This window comes from Pholcus phalangioides, unplaced genomic scaffold (genome assembly GCF_987345545.1).
Source record: "Pholcus phalangioides strain wild (caught in Gottingen) unplaced genomic scaffold, Ppha-v1.0 ptg000011l_1, whole genome shotgun sequence".
In the NCBI taxonomy this organism is placed as follows: domain Eukaryota; kingdom Metazoa; phylum Arthropoda; class Arachnida; order Araneae; family Pholcidae; genus Pholcus; species Pholcus phalangioides.
Window position 1 is genome coordinate 14,285,609 of NW_028301604.1, and position 21,257 is coordinate 14,306,865.

The following is a 21,257-nucleotide window of genomic DNA, read 5'->3' on the forward strand; positions in this document are numbered from 1 at the left end:
GAATTATACCAATAGCTTGTAAATGCGAATGTTAAAAAAAACCTCTCTAGCTCTTTTGATTCATGGAGATTGAACATTGTACTAATGAGAAACGCTGGTGAAAGGAAACGAAATATTTAGACAACACAGGAAATGAATAATGAAATTAATAGAAGGAGCTCGAGAAGAACAATTTTGTCGAAGCGATCTCGAGTATGTTCGAAACTGCAACCGCCATTGTGTAAACCGGAAGCAGTGGTATAACTTTAGGATCTGTAGCATGGAAATTTGAAATTATGAAAAAGACAGGTTTCGAAATTGTTCACCCTTCCAAATATGTGACAAGTTTTTACAACAACAAAACTTGTAATGATATACCTTAAAATCCCGCTGATTTCCTGTATATATACATAATCACAAATGCTCTCTCTAATACAATTCTAGCATTTAAATGTCAATCGCTGACCCGTATTAAGCAGGATCTGTAACTTGGAAAAATGTGCTTGATTGCTGCTTGCTATATCATAAAGTTATAGCATCTAAGGACGTCTGTCAAATTATGGCTGAATTGACCCATTCAGGTAAATTCTGGAGTATCTAGAATTTGTGTTAATTAGAATTTTTCCGACGTAAAGTCTGAGTAGTCAAGTTGTTGAAATGTGATTTTTGTTTATTTCAGTTGTTTTTTCTTCAGATGGGAACTGGCGGAGTAGACCTCCAAGTCAACTTCCATCTCTTTGGAAATCATATTGTAAGTATGATTTTTCTAGTAGATAATGTATCGCTCTTTTCACTCAAGATACAAGTAAATTAAGTCATTTTTAAATGCAAACTACAAGGAACAAGATAATTTTTTTTGAAATTATGATTTTTATCATGACTTTTAAAATACATTGAGTTTTCGTCCATTGCTTTTGACATCTTGTTATGTAGTATAAAAAAGAAGCAGCTTGCTATCAACTTCAGGGCCGCAACTAGAAACAAAAATTTACTCTGTTGCCTGGGGCCCATTATCTTGAGTGGACAAAAAGTAAACTTGAAACCCTTCCTGGTCCAGCATTGAGGGCAACAGGTACCCTCCTACCCTACCTGCTGCCGTGATCAACTCTGATACCATAGCTTTGAAAATAACCATTTAAAGAATGGAAGATGTTCAATTTATTTATATTACACGCAGTATAACACTTTTCTGTATTGTAAAAATACATGAAAATTCAACAAAATTGCCTGTGGTAGAGATATTTAATCAAATTCTGTATTCGTAATGCAGCATAGTTTTTTTTCAAAGCTTCAGCAGCTTCATTGTTCTTGTTAATGTAAAAGATCTTTCTCAAACTTTTTACCCTTGCAAAACTCTTAAAACAATATCCATGTTCTATAGAACCCTTCTGTTCTAACAAATATTTGTACCTTAACTTACATTAGTAATTTGTCATAAGACTAACAACGTAGGTAAAAAAAGATGAAAATTAAGGTAAACGTTTTCAATGATAATGCCTTCTCAGGTGGGGGGGGGGGGGAGAAGGGAGATAAATGTGCAGATTTTCTTTATTTTTTCTTATTTATTCATGTTTTTGATGCTACTTACACAGGGACGTATTTCCATTCTAACAAGGTGATGTCAAAAACCTTCAAGATTTGCACAAAGTATAGTAAGAAACCCTGATTATTGGAGCCTTGATTAACTGAGTATTGGTTATCTGAGATATATTTTTAAAAATTGGTGCAGTAAGATGCTTTGTGTTACAACAAACCAGTTCATAGAAAGCGCAGAGTGTAACAAAAGCTTTGGGAGTTATGAAAGCAGAGATTTTTAAACCATTGTTTCCCAAAATGAGCAATACCATATAATTTTGTGGGGAAGGGGACAAAGGAACTTACAAGGAGGGTGGTAGAGGCTATAGATACAACATGGGATCTTGTGGGTTGGCTTAGCCTGGAGGGACCAGGCATAAATAATGCTCGCCTGAGTGGCATGGTGGTAAGGGGCTCATCTACACCATGAAGGTTGCCGTCACGGGTCCCAGGTTCAAATACAGGGGAGAATATAGATAAGATAATTTCCTAATGAGCTTGAGGTGACCACCTATAGATGGCGCCTTTATTTCCAACCCAACTCATTGGTGGCAGTAAATCGCAATATAGTGATTTAACCAGAGTTGGTGTTTGGTGAAGTAGGCAGAAATAATGCATGTAATTAACAATATTCACGACTCCTTCATGATCTTAATGTCCACCTGACACTTAAAAACTTAAATTGATGATCTTGGAGAGCACATACCAATAATATTTAATTATGCTAAAAAAAAAGCATGGTGCTAGAAAAAATTGCTGAAGTAAAAATAAACTATATAATCTGATGAGAAACAGAAAATGGGTCTTACTATACCTGTTCCGAATTTTTTTATAAAAAAAAATGTGCTATATTTTGAACTTTAAGTTCTAAGCTTTTCTCATAAATGTTATTGAAAGAAACTCATGCTTCTAAATGGCTTTTGTGTATTTTCTATTACCATTCTTCAAATAATTAAGAAAATTAAATTCCTTGCGATTTTTTTTTCAGGAAGTTTTTGTAATTTTTTTCAATTATTTTTTTTAATTCAGTATATCAGCTACAACAACAAGCACCAATACCGAAACGGATTCTATGTAATCGTGAGGTAATAATATATTGTTCATCATGTTATTTTTCTTTGTAGAAATCAAACAAATTTCTAATCCCGATATTCAGGACTATAAACAATGGGTTAACGCCTTCGTCTTATATTCAAAAAATGTTTCTAGATAAATAATTGACTTGAAAAAAGTTGTTGCATTAGGTTAAATAATTTTTTTTTTCTTCAGGAATTATGTTTCAATTTTTTTTTATTTTTCATAATTTTTATTTATATTGTTTGAAGAAATATTTGTGCCTGAATCATTGAAATGCCCCCAATTATCTGTATAGTTTTAGTCTTTCAAAGTATAATATGAATGTCCTTTTTTTTAAATATATTCTGGTACCTTTTTCTTTCAATATAGATCCATTTAAAGCCAGCACATTATGGACGAGAGTGAGTTTTATTTATTTATATTTTTTGCATCTGATTTTTTTACTTTTTGGCACATTTTCCATGTTTTGCAGTAAAATAAAACCTCACATATAGGGAAATAATAGGGTTGCCAAATGTCTCATACATATGGGATTGCCCTTTATTTTATAGAAATATCCTGGCATCCGAAAAATTCTTTTCACAATGGATTATACCCATTTCAAAATGGGTTGAGCCCAAGTCAGCTATAGATGTCACAATAGCCACTGGGCAATTATTATTGGTTTTGAATAAAATTATTTTCAGATCCATCCATTTACTTTTCATTATTTATAATTCATTATTCCATATTCATTTATTTATAATGTTTTATTTACTTTTTCATTACATTTTAATGACTTTGTGATACTATAAACATACATTTGCTGTTAATTGAACTTATTCACAATTGATACCAGTGAGAATGATGATACAAATCAGTAGCATGATATAAAAGTTGTAGGAGATTCTTTCCATGCTGGAAAATCTGTTTTGTTATGCATGTGGTGCGGTAGCCAAGGTCGATAAGATACTCGCCTAAAGTACCAAAGGATGTGCAGAGGTGTCGCGAGTTTGATACCCGGTTCGTCCTTGTCAGAAAACTTTCCTGACAGTGGTACAACAGAAACTGTGACATGATTACAGAAAAAATTGCTACCACAGGGAGTCCCCCATATTGTAGGTTCCAGTCTAATTAGCCCTCGTCTGCAGAAAATGACCGTGGTGCGACAAAAATTATCAATGTTATGCATGCATATATCCAAATCCCTCTTGACCAATCCAATCTTGCAAATATCATTTGCAAAAATTTTGCTGGAAATTCCAGAAATCCAGCAAATTTTGTGTTCCCCCTACAAGTAATCTGTTAGTAGAGGAAAATGATTTTCAATATTTTATTGACTTTTTTAAAAGTCATTTTGGACGAAGACATGCGATAAGCTGTGCCACCCTTTGTAAGCCATTGTAGGGTAGTAGCTATTAATACTGCAAAAGTCATGCCTTTTGCCTCTGTCCCTTCTCGTTTATTTTGGATGAGGATAATTTTTCCACTGTATTTCATTTGTTTTTTTTAATCGTAGCTCTCTTGATCTATGGATAACGAATAACAAAAAATTGTCAGTGAATCATCTTTTTCTAGATAAAATAATTAAATTTCTCAGATGTGTTCTTTTGCATTTTGATATCCCCTATTTGTTTAGATTTCATGGGAGAATTTCAAGAGAGGAAGCTGAACGTCTTCTTGTTGAAGATGGGTGTTATCTAGTGAGAGAGAGTCAAAGAGCTTATGGTCAATACACTTTGAGCATGAAGTTAGTATTTTATGTGTGGGCGACTTTCTTTACCCACTTTCTGTGTAAAATATGCAACCCTATGAATTCTGAATTAAATTCTTAATTAGTTTTTAATATTTTTTTTAATCAGTAGACAGCCTTTGGCATAAAATGAGCATGAAGGAAAGAAAGGTGGTGAGAATATTTTAATGAACAAATTTTTAGGTGAAACTTATGGTTTCAAGAAGTTCATTTTTTTAATTAAATAATATTAAAAAAAATGCTGAGTTATAATGATGCATGATAATGGGGGGGGTAAAATGTGAAAATAATTCTGCTGACAGTTTCAAATTAACCAGTTTTAGGTTTTTGTTTCCATGCTTGTCAGGCTTCATTAACTCAATCAACTCTGATGTAAATACCCTATGCGTAAACACTTCACTCAAATTTTACCCAATCAACTCTTATGACATGCCGTAATACGGTACGTAATGTTCACATCAATGGAATTAATTCTAAAGACCCAGTTACGGAAGGACAAAAACGTCATGTTGTAACGTTCACATCAATGGAATTAATTCTAAAGACCCAGTTATGGAAGGACAAAAACGTCATGTTGTAACGTTCACATCAATGGAATTAATTCTAAAGACCCAGTTATGGAAGGACAAAAACGTCATGTTGTACGAATTGATTGGGTTAATCTGGGTTCAACGCACAGGCGGAGAGAGACTTGAAGGTCTGGGGGGGGGCATGATGATTGCTGGTTGAGCATAATGATGCTAATTCATATATACACAAAATACATTAGATTAGTCTGCTTTACGTTTGATGCTAGAGAAGGGGCATTGCTCCCCATATGCAAGGCTGTCTTAAGAGCATCATGGGCCCCTGGGCCAACTGATTTTTCTGAGGCCCTACCTGGCGAATTCTCAAAAATTTGAACCGATTCTCATTTTTATGAGGCCCTTCTTTTGAGGCCCCCGGGCCCATGCGTTAAGACGGCACTACCCATATGGTCCAACATGCTGCTTCCCATTATTGCAGAGTAATTTGCTGAACTCCCACATAATGTGGATGAGATGACAGGTTACGAGGCAAGTAAAAAATCTTCCAAAAAAAAATGGCTGCTAGTGAAGATCTATTTTGTTTTGACATCCACACACCAAAGAGACTCACACCATTGCCTCCCATATATTTTATGGCAGGAAACGATGACAATGCCATCACAGCTATTTTGTGTATGAGTGAAAAAGAGAAAAAGGAAAAGCCAGGCATATTTATTTCTCCTCCCCACCCGAGGAAACAGAGTACAGTGTGGACGCAGCTTTAAAAATGGCTTTTTCCAGCAACTGGGAAAAAATAAAATCATGCATTACATAAAGAAATGTAAAACCGATAATCATTTTCTTGTTTCCTAGTGACTCGTAGAATTTCATCTTAAATATTCCGTCTTTTTAAGTGATATGATTATCATGACACTAAAAAAAATTAGTTAAATCGAGGATGCTTGCTATAAATAAGCTTTTAGTAATTTTTTTCATTACTCTCCATGTTATGCGAGATAAGTTACTGGGGTTTTGTCAACATAAGAGACAACTTTTTCAGCTACCAGGGATCAGTTTCCCCTGTTTCAAAATTTGATATGTTCAAGAAGGTGCAGGATGCTAAATGCAAGAGATACTAATTTTACTACTAAGATACTATGGATGAGCCTAACAAATAGCATTATAGGGAACAAGAAGAAACAAATAGTAATATAGGTGGAGCTGATTTTTCATTTATACTGTATCAGCTGAGCCAGCAGTTCCCAAATACCTGGATCCTCCCTGTAAATCTTGGTACCTGCCATGGATCCCCGGAAATATTAGTGTTTGCCTGGACCCTATTTATAGCAGAAACAGTCATCTGTCAATTTTTTCCTTGCATCAAAAAAAAAAAAAAAAGAAAAAGAAACCAATATTCAAAGGTGTCCTACAATAATTGACAACTGCTGCATAATTCATCCTCCTTTGTTATTGAAACTTTTTTTCTTAATAGACATGGTGGAAACATTTTAAAAGAGAGAAAAAGAAAAAACCTCACACACAAAGTTTGCACTGGGAAAACTATGTTCACATTATTTAAGAAGCAAGACTTCTAGTTGATTTCCTTGATTTAATGATTGTTAAATCAAGATTTGAAGGAAAAGAACAAATTATCAATGAAATGGGAAGAAATTGAAATCTCAAGTAAAAACTTTGTAATTCAAAAGTATATCTCTAAGAGATGGAATACCGTATCAAAGATTTTAAAAAGCAAGAACATTATTTTTGCAAAACTTTCTTCAAACATGAATGAAATGAGGAGTAATAAAAAATTGCATTTTTGATAGAAAATAATCTTGCTTTTATTTTGTTTATATATTTCATTTATATAAATATTGTGTGACATTTATTTCATAACATGAGTATATGTCTAGATTTAAAAAAAATTTATTTATAATAGTTAAATGCGATTGCGTTCAAATAATTCAACTTTGAAAATTTTTATCTCCAGTAGTTTGACATATTTTTACTAATACAATATTCGTAAATGCCACTGTTATTTTGAAAAATGAACTTTTTACCTGTTTGAAATCAGAATTTTTGATGAGTCAAACTAGCGATAGCTCAAAGTTTTTTGTTGGCTGGGGCATACTAATTGAGAATTGACTGAATATTGTTTGTCATTTCTATGGTTTTGTTTATTGCAAAACATAAACACATTACAGTAGCTGCTTTCACAACCGCTGGTGTAATGCGTATATGCTTAAGGGGGTATGTGCGATGTATCGAAACTGAGCAGAAATTAAAACGAAACTTTTGAAAATATGTACACTCTTCTTGCAAGTGATAATGACATAGATTAGAGGGTCCTTTGTATCAGACCCCTCTGGTAAGTGCCTATTAAAAAAACATTGCACTGTATCTGTGTTCCATTGTTGTTGTTTTTTTAATTAAAAAATAGCTCATGCATTGTAGCTTCATTTTAATTTGCATATATAAATAGAGATGCGTGTATAATAAGTGACTTTCATTTCAGGTTTGGAGGAGTAACTAAAAATTTCAAGCTTTATTATGATGGCAAACATTATGTTGGTGAAAAAAGGTTCGACACAATACAAGATCTTGTGGCAGATGGACTTATTTCCTTTTATGTTAATGTTCATGCAGGAGATTACATTGCTACTATGTGCGTGAACTCCAAATATGAGGATAGTCCATACATGACTTTGAACTCTTATAAAAGAAGAGTTACAACGAGAAACAGGAATAGACGGAATATAAGATATGCCAAAGACGAACTGGCTTTAAAGAAGAGAGATGTAAGCAAGTGTGACAGCTTCCATGAATATGATCATCCTGCTGTTGAGGTATAAAAAAAAACCATTCTCTTTAGTTCATGAATTTTCATTAAAAAAACTTGGCAGTTATTTTTTCCCGCCAATTAAATTTTAAACAACTCTGTGTAATGGGGGGAGGGTTGATAGAATTAAAGTTCGTGTTTAAAATGGATTGTACATAACATACTAAAAATCCAGTGTGAATGCGTATGTACGGGTTGAACCCTCGAGCATTGTTTTTGGCAAGCATATTATTACTTTTCTTGCATAAAATAGAATGAGACAGTTATTTGGTATTCTGGTAAACAGAATACAGAGGTTACTCTTAAATGGAGGGCTGGAATGAGAGGTGACAGTTTTAGGTGGGAACAAAGAACAACGTTATAGAATTATTGAATTGTGAATTTGGGGTGGCAAAATAATGTTTGTCCTGGGCAGCTGAAACCTATTTGCCACGGGTGGCAAAAATCCTAGTTACGGCCCTGCTTAAATAATAGAAGTGTAATTGTATTAGATGGGGAAAAAAATTAAATGGGGCCATTTTGTTATAACGTTTTTCAATAAATCAGATATTAAAAATGCGGTCATGCTTTGGGTGCTTAATTCTCTGGAATAGATTTTTCATAGTATTAATAGTTTGAAAGGGTTTTTTCTTTAACTAGTCAAAACAACTTGTTTATACCATTGAAAGGATTAATTTCACTTTATATATAGAGTGCATGACTAACAGCATGCATCAAAAATTACTGGCGAACCATTGCTCCTAGAGGTATACTTCAGATTAGAAAAGTATCCAAATAATGTGTAGACCTCAGATAAGTCATTCATATTGCAAAGGGTTTTATAGTTACTAAACCAAAAAAATTAAACTTTTTATACGTACACCTTGTGCTCAGAATGCTCAGAAACCAAATTAGAAAGTTGTTGCCCGGTCTCTCTTGAGGCAAAAAACAAGTTTCTAATTGCAGTATTTGCTGAGGTACTTAAATTAAAAATAAAAAAAAAACCAGGAAAGTTAGCATTTCATTGGCATTTCCAGTTTCATTGCCATTTCCTGCTCATTGACTTTCCAAAAGTTGGCCTTTTCAGGCTTTATTAAATTTTGAATAATAAATCCGCTTCTACTCAAGCCCAACCCCTTACTTCCAGAACCAGTTCAAATAATAAGCATCCGTCATTTTTTCAAGAAGTGAAAGAGTAACAAAAAGGGGATAAGAACACCTTAACTTCCCCCCCCCCATCCAAAGGGCAAAAACTCGCACTTCGCCGAAAATTCTTTCCGTTTTGGCATGTTTTTTTAAATCTATAAATAGATTAAATATGCCTTCAGTTTCTGTGTTAGACAGTTTTTTGAAAGGATAATACCACTCTCGGTATCCATATGAAGGTTTTTAACAACTGGCTGTTGTGCGAAGATGAATTTTTTTGGAAAGAGAGAAAATTCAATTGCCTTTGCGGATAATCAACCCCATGTACATGGACGGTCCCTTTCAGTGCGCACGAGCTCCAAGGAAATATTGAGAGATTTGTTGCTTTTGTAGTCTAGTAGTCTAGGGCGTTCACCTGGAAAGTGAAGGGATGTGGGTTCGATTTCCCGCAAAGGCAATTGAATTTTCTCTCTTTTAAAAAAAAATTCATCTTTGCAACAGACAGTTGTTAAAAACCTTCATATAGACAGTTTTTGTTCTAAAAAGCTTTCCCATGATTAAAAAAACATCAATTATTACACAAGACTTTTTCTATTCCATGCAGGACAGGTTTCTATCTCAGACAGGTTTTACTGTGTGTATTGGTACCATATTTTACTTTTTTCATACTTGCTGATAGGATATCCACTTAAATAAGTTATGAGACATATTTAACAATTTTTGTTTACTATCAGGTTATTGATTATTTTTCAGTATCCCCCAAGGTAAATAATTCTTTTTTTCCTTAACTTCCGTTCATAGAATATTCACACTTTTCAGATTGATATTGCGGCTCATTCTGATTCTAAAGAACATGAAATAGATGTAATGCAGTTTGAAAAACCCCATGTGTTCAAGGTAAATCTTGCAATTAGTTGCTTTTTTCCATCATCCATTAGTTTTTTTATGTTAAAGTGAACAGACAAAGTAACTGATCCATTGAAGTGAAATATATTCAGATTTGACCGAATACTTTTTTGATTTATGTTCAGGTCAGGGCCGTAACTAGGCTGGGGCAACCAGGTACTTTCCCTATGCCCTGAGCCTAATGGGGCCCCACAAAAGTTTAAAATTGTTTTGCATAATAATAACCCTTTCAATATAGGGGCCTCCAAGGAGAAGTCTACCCTCAGGGCCCCCGAGAAGGCACACTACGGCCCTGGCTTAGGTGCATCTAAAAGCTAAATAGATATTGAAATAAATTTAGTTACTTGGTTCTGAAATTGCCATTTGAGACAGGAATGTTAAAATTAAATTCTGAAAGTTATTAAAACAAGAAAAACCTTTCGATAGTTTGTGGGCACTTGAAATAGCATTCCCCCCTATTGATAAGTGCCCTACAGAGCCACTTTAGTGATCTCTAAATGTTTCGCGGACCCAAGTGATCTGAAAATGTGACCAGGCCGCTTAAGTGCTCTGGAACTGTGCCACAAATCACTCAAGTGATCCGTAATTGTATGCCGCAGATAAATTGAGTGATGAGAACCGCACTGGGGGCCACTTAAGTGCTCTAAAACTGCACATGTCACTCGAGGGATTTCTAAATGTGTCACGGATCGCTTAAGTGTTCTGGAACTATATCCGGGTCATTTAAGTGATCTGAAAATGTGCCATGGGCCGCTTAAATGGCCACAAAAATTTATTATAATAACACATGTAAAGGTATTTTCTTTCAAAATTTTAATTTTTTTTTAAATGTTTTTATATTAAATTTTTTTTCCCATCTGGGGGGGGGGGCGGCGTATAAGCCCCCTATTCCCCCGTGTATGTCTTTGATCCCACTAATATACGTTAGGATTCAGAGGGGCAGAGCTGATGATGAAATTTTGCTGATGGGGGGGGGGTCAAAATGGCTAAAAATTTGCTTACGTAATACTTGAACGGCCCCTAATTTCAACTTGCTGTATTTCCCAAGTCACGCAAACATGCTACTATTTCTCCTGTTTTTCAATCTCATGATAAAAATTCTTCACTGATTTCACTGCTTACTTTTTATATCTTTCAAATACATTCAACCATGGAAATCATTACACTTGCTTTGACTCCAATAAGACTCTGTTTATTTTTTCAGGTGAATAACTTCATAGGATTACCTTGGTGTGACTTCTGTGGTAATTTTATGTGGGGATTGATTGCTCAAGGGGTGAAATGTGAAGGTTTGTTGGCTATCTGTGGCAAAAATTATTTAATTATTTAATTTCTGTTTTTATATGATGTATGATATTAATATAATGAAATTACCTTTCTAGCACTATATATACAAAGCAAAAAATCCAATGATGTTCATTAAAAATATACCAACTTGACGGCCAGGCAGCTGTTTTGGGGCTACTATAGCCCCTTCATCAGTGGAAAAAATGAAATTACCTGTTATAGCACAGGTGACTTGCTTAAATGGATTTGACTGTAACTCTGCCAAAATGATTCAGAAATGCTCTTCGCCCCCTCGACCTAGATTTCTTTGAAGCGCTCCACATTCACACTCTTCTTTGGTTAACGATTCTTCCAACTCCTCCATTTTTCTCCAAGATATGGTCTCAAAATACTTAAAATTACCCCTTCCTGCCACTCCATCAATACACTCCATCTCACAGTCGTAACTGTTTCATCATCACTGTTTTTCCCTCTGCCATCATTATATCACATGTCAGCCTTGATCCGATCATGTGCTTTCATTTAAGCAAGTTACCTGCTCTATAACAGGTCATTTTATTTTTTTTCATTGATGAAAGGGGCTATAGTAGCCCAGAAACAGCTGTCTGGCATTTGGCAAACACTGTTGGATTTTTTACTTTCTAAATCATAATAACAGTTTCTTGACATTTTATGTACATTCATGTACCATAAAAAAGTGTTCCGATCATTTTTTTAAAACATTTTTAATAATTCAGATGAGCCCTATGCCACATGCCCTATTGGCAATAAGAACTGATATGTAATCGTAATGTAAACCATATAAAATAGAAGTATGTTTCCTAATAATCTCTCCTTAGATTGTGGATTTAGTGCTCATAAAAAATGCTCTGAAAAGGTGCCAAGTGACTGTATGCCAGATTTAAAGCATGTAAAAAGAGTTTTTGGGGTGGATTTGATAACACTTGTTAAAGCACATAATACTTTGAGACCTTTTGTTGTTGACATGTGTATAAAAGAAACAGAAAATAGAGGTAGGTTTTTCATCAGTTGTTCAGTCTATTTCCTTACTGTTACGCATTTTGTGATTTTCCATCCAAGTTTTCATTTATTGCATATAAAATCTCTGAGTCAAATGAAATAGTTGAAATTAAATATTTCTAAAGCACATGAAGAACATTCTATTATTTCAGGGTTAGATGCTGAAGGACTATATAGAGTATCAGGTTTTAGTGATGAAATTGAAGCTTGTAGAATGGTATTTGAGCGCGGTAATATAATTTTCTTTCCAAAACACATTTTATGGAATATTTATATATTGCAAATTTCACTATGTAATGCATATCATTAACTGCAGCCATTTTGTCTCATTTAAGGGCCAGAGCTCCCCATTTCTTCATGTCAAGTCTGGCACACCCCAGGGTTCGGTCCTCTCACCATTACTATTTCTAATTTATATAAATGATCTACCCTACTCCATAAACTGTCATATCAGACTCTATGCTGATGACTGTCATTTACAAAACAGTCCAATTTTTCCGACAAAGAATCTCTCCAACACAACATTGACATTATTTCCAAATGGTGCTCAACCTGGGAATTGCCATCAACTCCTCAAAAACAGTTTTTATAAAAGTTACCCGTAAAGGAATTCCCCCATGATTTCCTTTACTTATTAAGCAATTCTTTTATCTCTGAGGTTTCCCATTATAAATACCTGGGCATTATATAATCTCTTCCAATCTCCGCTGGAATCTTGATTATATTTTTAATAAATATTTCCAAAAACTCTTTTTCCTTCATCGTAACCTGAAAAACTCTACCCATCATGTCTGTCACCTGTGCTACCAGACATATATCCTCCATGCTCTCTCCTATGCCTGTGAAGCCTGAGACCCTCATACCCAAACCAACATAGACAAATTAGAATCTATCCAAAATAAATCCACTCGCTTCATTTTTAATTGTTGGTCCTCATCGGTCTCCATATCGGAGCTCAGGCGCCAACTCAATATCCAACCGCTTTCCTCTCTGCCATGTATGGGAGTCTTAAGTGCAAGAAAGAACTGATCTGGAAAAAAGAAACTGCGGGGGAGGGAATTCTAGTTGGAGGCCTGGAGGAAGAGAAAAAGAAAAGAAATAGGTGATGTTTCTCTGATGATGAGTGCCTGAGGGTTTTTCTTATGTGTGTGTGCTCCAGAGAGAGAGAATGTCTTTTTTATGTAGTCAGCTTGTCAAATGAATAATTAAATATTGTTAGTGTTTACAATTATGAGTGGAGTTACTTTAGATCAGGGAGATATTTGTAGTTAATCCAGAAAAGAGTTCTCACAGTGCGCAGTCGCAATGGATTTGAACCAATCTAGCAAAAATTTTTGGTGAGAACGCTATATCTTTGTAGCGACTTTCCAGTGTCATGGCTTCGATTTCCAGGGGAGGCGCGCTAGGCTTGATGGTGGTTTGATGTGCGACGAGTGTGGTTTCGTCAGTGGGATGGTCAGCGATCGCCGGTAGTGATGAGATCAGTGATTCAACATCAGGAAATAGTGATGGATAGTCAGTGATTGTCTATGGTGATATCCGACCAGTGTGCTTGTATCAACGGGATGGTGGAGGGTCAGCAATCATTGGTGATGTGATTAGTGATTGAATGTCCGTCAACGAGGCAATATAACCCTCTACGTCGAATCTTGAGGAAAAGAACAAGGTCTAGTGATCAATATCTAGCAAAGCTCATTCATACACAGGGTGAGTGAACCCCTCCCTATACTTGTGTTCTCTGAGCCATTTGTTGTGTATTCATAATTAATAGCAGTTTTACGTATGCATATATACATTATATATAGGTATATTTTTTTTTGTATGAATATGTATGCATAGTTGTTGTTATTGTTATTATTGCATAATTATAAGAAGATAAAAAAGGAAAAAAAATAAATAAATCGTGGCTTGTTTTGGTAAGGCAAGGAAGGAAGATTTATTTTAGTCGAAGAAATAGGAGTGAAGGTACCACCAAATACAAATGTGTATGACATTTAAGAAATGATACTAAGGTCTGACAGATTTGACGAAGAGGCGGTGAAAGAGTTAGCGAAAGCAATAGTCGATGAAAGGCTAGGAAGGGAAAGACGGGAGTATGAGTTGCAAAAGCAGGAAAGTGAGGAAAAAGCAAAAAGGAAAGAACGAGAGTTTGAGTTGAAAAGACATTCTCCCTCTCAGGTCACACATACATAACTATGAGAACTCCTTTCTGGATTAACTACAAACATCTCCCTGATCTAAAGTAACTCCACTCATAATTGTAAACTCTAACAATATTTAATTATTCATTTGACGAGCTGACTCCAAAAAAAAAGACATTCTCCCTCTCTGGATCACACACACATAATAAGAAAAACCCCAGGCACTCGTCACCAGAAACATCCCCTATGTCTCTTCTTTTTCTCTTCCTCCGGGCCCCCAACTATAATTCACTCCCCCCCCCCCCCCCAGTCTTTTTTTCCTGATCAGTTTCTTGCATTTAAGACCCCTGTGTGTGACACTCTCTTAGACTTATCTCTCATTTAACTTTTCTTTTCAAAATCCTCCATTGGTTTTTTTTAATATTGACACTTCCAACATTCTAATTAAACCCTCACATTTCTCTGTTACACTCAACCATTTCCAAAAATTACAGCCCATCTTTGCTTCTTCAGATTGTCACAAATTTAGCTTCTTCCCAAGAACTATTATCGACCAACCTACACCAAATATTGTAGATTGTATTACGATTTCCGAATTTTCCTGTATAATTAAACATCATTTTCATCATACATAACTTCCGCATCCTCTTGTATAGACCTCAGCCAAACAATATTGAATAAACAAATAAATATTTTTCATGCTGTGATCGATTATTTATCTGTATAGCTAGCATCCTAAAAAAAAAATCTCAACAAATATTCATAGTTGATGCACTTTTTATTTCATTCAACAATAGAGATTTACATGTTTTGTTTTTTAGTACATAGAGAGAAAATGAATATTTTGAGTATTTCTTGTAGTTTGGAATCCCATAAAGGGTTTACCCTTCATATTTTCAAGAGAGATTAATGTTGACGATGATAAATTGAAAATGAAATCATTTATAAACTTATAATAGTAGAAAAAAAAATTAAAATCTTCAAAGTTTCGAAACTTTTTTTTAGAATGAGAGAGAGGGATCTTTTTTTCCCCTTTTATTTTAGAAAAACATACATAGACAGTTACACAGTAAAAAACTAATAAAAACTGTGACACAGGATAAACTTTTATGTAACTTCTCAATCTGAAAAAATTCAACTTATTTGAATATTTATTGTATTTTAATCACAAGGTATATGAAATACCATAATTAGGTAATACCTTAATAAGGTATTTTATACCTTAATAAAGTCTTGCTCATTTTATGTTTTCTGTGTCTGCATTAACTTGAATAAATGAAAGTTGAGCAATGTGTTGGTAAGCCTAAAATAGAGAAGTAATGTTTAGACATGTTTTAAAACTTCCTTCCCCTTTAGCAAGGTAATTGATAAACAAAATGCTACTGTAACTTATGGTGCAATATCTTTTATAGTGACAGTTACTCACTTGTCAAGAAACACAATCGAAATGGCCAACCACGTGAGAAAGGAGAAATGGTAGAACCAATCACCACAGAGAAGTGATGATGGCATGAAAAACTATTGTTGAGGAGTCGATTATGATATGGGTGAGAGAAAATGTAGAAACTGTTGCCTGATATTTGAAAAGGGTAGTGTACTTGTCGGGTCGTTGATGGGCTGAATTCTTTTAGGATATGCCATGGTTCATAAAAATCCAAAATTTTAACAGAGCTAAAGGACAGACACTTTTTTAGTTTGACCTATGTATGATAGGCCATATTAGCACAAAATATTATAGATACCACTAATTGTGTGAAGGTGATAAATAGGAACTTTGAGCTGACGGAAGCTGAGTTTGTTGTATAGGGTAAAAATCGAAGGAAAAAACATTTTTGAAAGATTTTAGCAATACGGTGATTGGTTTTTAGGAATTTGGTAGAATGATTAAGTTATTAGGTTCAGGTTTTGGCTTTTTTTTTATGTAAGAAATATCTTTTATTAGTTTAGACAAGTAAACCACCCTACTCAAAAAAATCTGGCAATAATTTCTGCAGTACTCCTCAACAATTATTTTTCACATTATCACTTCTCTGCAGTGATTGGTTCTGCAATTTTTCTTTATTCCCTTTCTCACATGGTCAGTTATTTCAATTTTGTCTGGACAAGTGAACCTCTGCTACAAGCGGCTTTGCATTTTATTTTAATATTTTGATTTATTGATTCCTTTGCTACTGAAGGAATTTCATTAAGTTTTGAAACTCTACTTTAGGCAATGTTCTACATCTTTACTTTAGGCTTACCTATGTTGCTCATATTTCATTGTCCAAAGGTTTCAGAAACTTGAATAGTTTGAAGCTATTTGTGTGTGTATGACAAAGTATGATTTTACAGATTGTGAGGCCGCAGATATCAGTCCTAATGCATTTGAAGACATAAATGTTATAACAGGAGTTCTGAAATTGTTCTTCCGTCTTCTTCCTGTTCCTCTGATCACCTATGAGTCTTATGCTCATTTCATAACTGCAGCTAGTAAGTAAAAACAAGCAAAGTACATCAATTTTAAATGATGGAAAAAATCAGCTTAGTCATTATTATTCAAATCTTGTATTATCTTGAAATTTCAGAAAAACAGTCTTTAGTGGAAAAATTAGATGCAATGAAAGATGCTTTAAGTAAATTGCCACCAGCTCATTTCCAAACATTGAAATTCTTGATGTCACATCTTACTAGGTGAGTGTTATCATTTAAAAAAATAGATGGTATTGAAATTTAACTTTTATTTTCCTGTAATCTAAATATTCAAAGCCCATATTTTTAATATTGTTCATAGCTCTCAAACTTTTTAAATTCATAGCATCTTTTACAATGAAATTAAAAACTTATGGCACTCTTATTAGAATTTTAGTTTTATTATTCCAGGTTTTGAAAATTTAAATTTAAGGTGAGCATAAATCTGAAATATGTTAAGTTTAATTTTTATACTACAATATTTTACTTGCAAATATTTTGCTTTGCGTGCTTGGTTAATCTTGTGGCATCCGACAGTTTTCTGCAGCACATAATTTCTAAAACAATGGTCTAGAGAAACATGATAAAACTGTATAACACATAATTGTGAATTATAAAATCTTAAAAATGATTCAATCATCTAAGCTGATGAAGAAAATGTCAGAAATTCAGACTCCTTGAGACACTTGATTCTGGATATTAAAATTCTATGAGAGATATAAATACAGTGAAAAAGGGAAAAAATGATGAGACCAAGGACACTTCCTTGAGGGACTTCACTTTTAACACCTGTCCAACCAGAGAATTTCCCGTTCACTATAACTCGCTGTGACCTATCTCACAACCATAATTCTATTCAATCCAACAAGTTGCCCCCAATCCCAATATCATGTAAACGCTTCAAGAGTTTACCATGTTGGACTCTATCAAATGCCATCTGGAAATCCAGATAAACAATGTTAATGTTTTTACCTTTTCCCAAAACCTTGGTCATGAGATTGTAGAAGCAAAGGAATTTGGTTACACATGACTTCCCCTTCCTGAACCCGTGCTGTTTTTCTGACATCACATTCTCTTCTATCCACTTCACCAATTGCCTTTCGATAATTTCCAAAATTTTCAAGAGGGGGCTCATAAACTGACTGCACAGTAATTTGACACTGTTTCTTTACTATCCTTTTTAAATATCGGAACAACATTAGCAAGCTTCCAATCTCCTGGGACGATACCCTCAGCAACACTACTTCTGTAAATCTGTGCAACTGGCCCCAACAGTTCATCAGCACATTCCCTAAGGACCCTAGGAAAAATATCATCTAGGCCTGGGGTTTTGCATGCACATAAATTTTTAGAAGATTCAGGACTTCCACATCTTCCACTTGCATTTCGTTGAGGACCCCCCCCCCCCTGACACACCGGTACTTTGAATATTGCCTTCACTATTAAAGACTGATGTGAAAAAGTCATTGAAAGCACTACACATGCCAACATTGCTCTCTAATCTATACCCTCTTATTCAGAGAAGGCAGATTCCTCTTACATCCATTATTGATGTACCTGAAAAATGATTTTGGGTCAGAGCCTATGTTATCTTCCAACTTCTGTTTTTAAGATAAAGATTACACACTGTATCTGTGAACCAGAGAGTTTGCGATGAACAAACCATGTCTTTAAAATCCTTGATTTATTTCTCAATGGACCAGTGCTGTCTTAATGCATGGGTCCACTCAGGCATGACCCAGGGGCTTCAGAAAAATGAAAAGTAGTTGAATTTTTCAAGAATTTGCCAGGTAGGGCCTCAGAAAAATCACTTGGCCCAGGGGACCATGATGCTCTTAAGATGGCCCTGCAATGAACTTCTCAATTTGAACCAATTTCACAAATTTCATCATCTCTGCTAATTTTTAGACCATTGGTGCATTAGACTTACAATATTCTGTACTGTAACTTCTTTATCTTCCCATTATTTATTTATAATGTTATCAGCTCTATTCATTTTTCAATTGAACAACTTATATAATTTGATTGGAAACTGTTTGCTAAGGTATCATATTCAATATTGTATGTTTAGCATATCATTTAGATTACAAATAAATTAGAAAAAAAGTATTATTTGTTAATTCGTGGTTTGTCTCCCTCCTCCCCAACGATCGTTTGACTGTCGCCATAAAGGGGAAAAAACCTCACAGATCAACCAATTTCTTTTTCTTTTTTTTGCCGTTTCATGTTTTTGGCTCACATATGAGACGATAGTCTGTGATATATAGATCATTATATTAATTAATAATGAATGTTTTAATAGTTAATATTCATTAATAATGCCACGTGGCTCACGCAGTAGTCAAAGTGTTAAAAAAAGAACTTTGATAAATATTGATTATAGCAGAAACATCAAGTATAATTACATGATGATAATATTTATGCATATAAGTTTATGTATATTTTTGAACTTCAAATTCTACGTGTATCTATGAAAGTTCATTTATTTATTTTCATCTTTCAGAGTTGCTGAGAGGCAGAAGTATAATTTGATGACACCACAAAATCTAAGTACTGTCTTCTGCCCAACTCTGATGCGTTGCCCTGATATATGTGCCGTTCCTGAACAACTAACTGCTTGGCATACTGAAAGTGCAGTTGTAGAAACACTCATTTCTTACCAGAGACAGTTGTTTGAACATTGAGGATATTAGTTGCAATTTCTGATACATTTAATAAAATAAAAATGTAAGTCTTATGTAAATAGTTTTGTCATACATCAAGAAGATTACTGTGATTTTTTTTATTGATGTAATTTTTTTTGCACCTGATTTTTTTTGTTGTGATAAAGTTTCTATAGAGTCGTTAGATTTTTGTTGTTTATCTGTGATTTTTATTGTGTAATATTTAATTGTAACCATTGTGAAATGAGGAATTTTATATGCATATGTTTTATTTCATGTGAAATGCATTTTTTTTAATGCATTAAGCAATATCAGATGTGCAGCATGGGAGTATGATGAAGAATATTTAGCATCACACAAGATTTTTCTAAGTCAAAAATCAAACATTTGCTGGCTGATTTTTAGTAAATTTAAAAATGGTGCATACATGGGTATATCAGTCTAAATAATTTAATTAAAAATTCTGTGGATTTTTTTAAATTTCTTTTATAAATATAAAAGTGTATAGGATGATGATGATGGTGCTTTTAAAAATTATGTACATACTAATATATATTGCATTTGTTGAATTTTCTCAAAATTTGGTTATGTTAAATTTTTTAATTATAAAATTTGTGTTCACAATTTTCCTGTTATGGCATAATGTATCAACACACATATTTTTTTTTTTACTTGAAGCCAACATTTTACTTTTGTTTGAAAAATTTACCTTTATTTGTGTCTTGCAAAGTTTTCATGTCTCAAAGTAAGTGATTAGCAAAATGTTTTGAAAATATGTGATAAGTAAAATAAAAATGATAGAAATATTCAAAAGACAATGTTTTTGTAATTTGATCAAGTTAGGGAAAAGTGCAAAATATATGATTATATTGGTTATTCTTTAAAAACTTTTCATCCTAATTTGTTCATATATGAAATGATACAAGTAAATATATTTTTGAATTTATTTGCTATTACCAGTAAAAGAGCAAACATGTTTTGTATGTGTGAATAAATATAAAGTGGAAAACTTTTCTGTATGCAGTACAGTGCTGTGCATTCATAAGGATAACAGTTCAAACCATCTAACAGTTGAAACTGTATTAAAAATCGCAACATCATGGATACTTATACCTGCTCAAAATTGGAAGAGAGCCTTCCTCTTGTAAAAGATGTGGTATTTTATCGAGAGTATGGTAATTTCTAATGCAATTCAGTTAAGTGAATTATACTAGGGAAAGGGTTAAGCTTTTGAACTTAATATAAACAACACAAAATGCTTTTTTTTTGCAATATCTTGTGGTCAGTACAAATATTTTTTGATGAATATTTCTAAAGCTTTTCCTATACTTCCGAGTTATTTTGATGTGAAAACATGCTTTAAAAACTTTGTATTTCAAAAAAATTCTCAATAGGGGATGATTGATATGTAGATAAATATTAGCATCCATAGATAATGTATTTTTTTTCAAAGCTAAAAAACATGTTTTCCCCCATTCTCTCTCCACTAAAGTTAGTGTAAAATAGAATAAAATTAGCTATTGCGTGGCATTGAGCTAGAAAATTTCATGATTTTGAACATTCATTAATTGGTATCAATAATTGAAATTGTTACCAAAGGTTTAGTCTTATTGCAACAGCTAAAATCTAATACATGAAATGTGTATTATAAATATCCTCTTTAATTGAAAACTCTTTTCATTTCTTCGTTTCTTTCCTAGCATTATATCATTTGTCTATAACGACTGAAATAGCTTTGAATTCAAATGTATTCATTACTCAAAAAATATTAAACACAAATAATTGTATCTTGCTGATAAAATTTTGTTCTATTCTGATAAATTTTTAAGATATATCATATTTTAAACTCATATTTTTATGTAATTCACACATTTTTTGTTTGATATTTGTTTAACTATTTTAATCACATAACTAATTTTGTTTTCAATGAAATAAATCAAATTTGTGACTATGTATGAT

General features: G+C 33.6%; 1 protein-coding gene across 3 annotated transcripts; it reads left to right on the plus strand.

The window, feature by feature from the left end:
- The first annotated feature begins 229 nt into the window (after window positions 1-229).
- On the plus strand, window positions 230-20,107 carry LOC149080095 (N-chimaerin-like). 3 transcript variants are annotated; one of them, XM_089239086.1, is made up of 13 exons: window positions 230-560; window positions 659-730; window positions 2,584-2,639; window positions 3,001-3,032; window positions 4,250-4,360; window positions 7,385-7,715; window positions 9,653-9,730; window positions 10,944-11,028; window positions 11,866-12,039; window positions 12,199-12,276; window positions 16,519-16,656; window positions 16,752-16,857; window positions 19,139-20,107. In XM_089239086.1, the coding sequence occupies exons 1-13, from the start codon at window positions 539-541 to the stop codon at window positions 19,317-19,319; spliced, it is 1,464 nt and encodes a 487-aa protein (XP_089095212.1). In that variant the 5' UTR covers window positions 230-538; the 3' UTR covers window positions 19,320-20,107. The 3 variants fall into 3 exon arrangements, with proteins under 3 accessions (XP_089095212.1, XP_089095213.1, XP_089095214.1); XM_089239087.1 differs by having other exon boundaries at window positions 401-560; window positions 674-730; window positions 19,139-19,425; XM_089239088.1 differs by lacking the exon at window positions 9,653-9,730 and having other exon boundaries at window positions 401-560; window positions 19,139-19,426.
- The last annotated feature ends 1,150 nt before the right edge of the window (window positions 20,108-21,257 follow it).

Bases quoted from the DNA above. Each gene is read 5' to 3' on its own strand.
- LOC149080095 (XM_089239086.1), top strand. From the start codon at position 539: ATGGCTGAATTGACCCATTCAG. The intron at 4,361-7,384 runs GTTAGTATTTTA...CTTTCATTTCAG, and splicing joins CAATACACTTTGAGCATGAA to GTTTGGAGGAGTAACTAAAA. The intron at 11,029-11,865 runs GTTTGTTGGCTA...ATCTCTCCTTAG, and splicing joins TCAAGGGGTGAAATGTGAAG to ATTGTGGATTTAGTGCTCAT.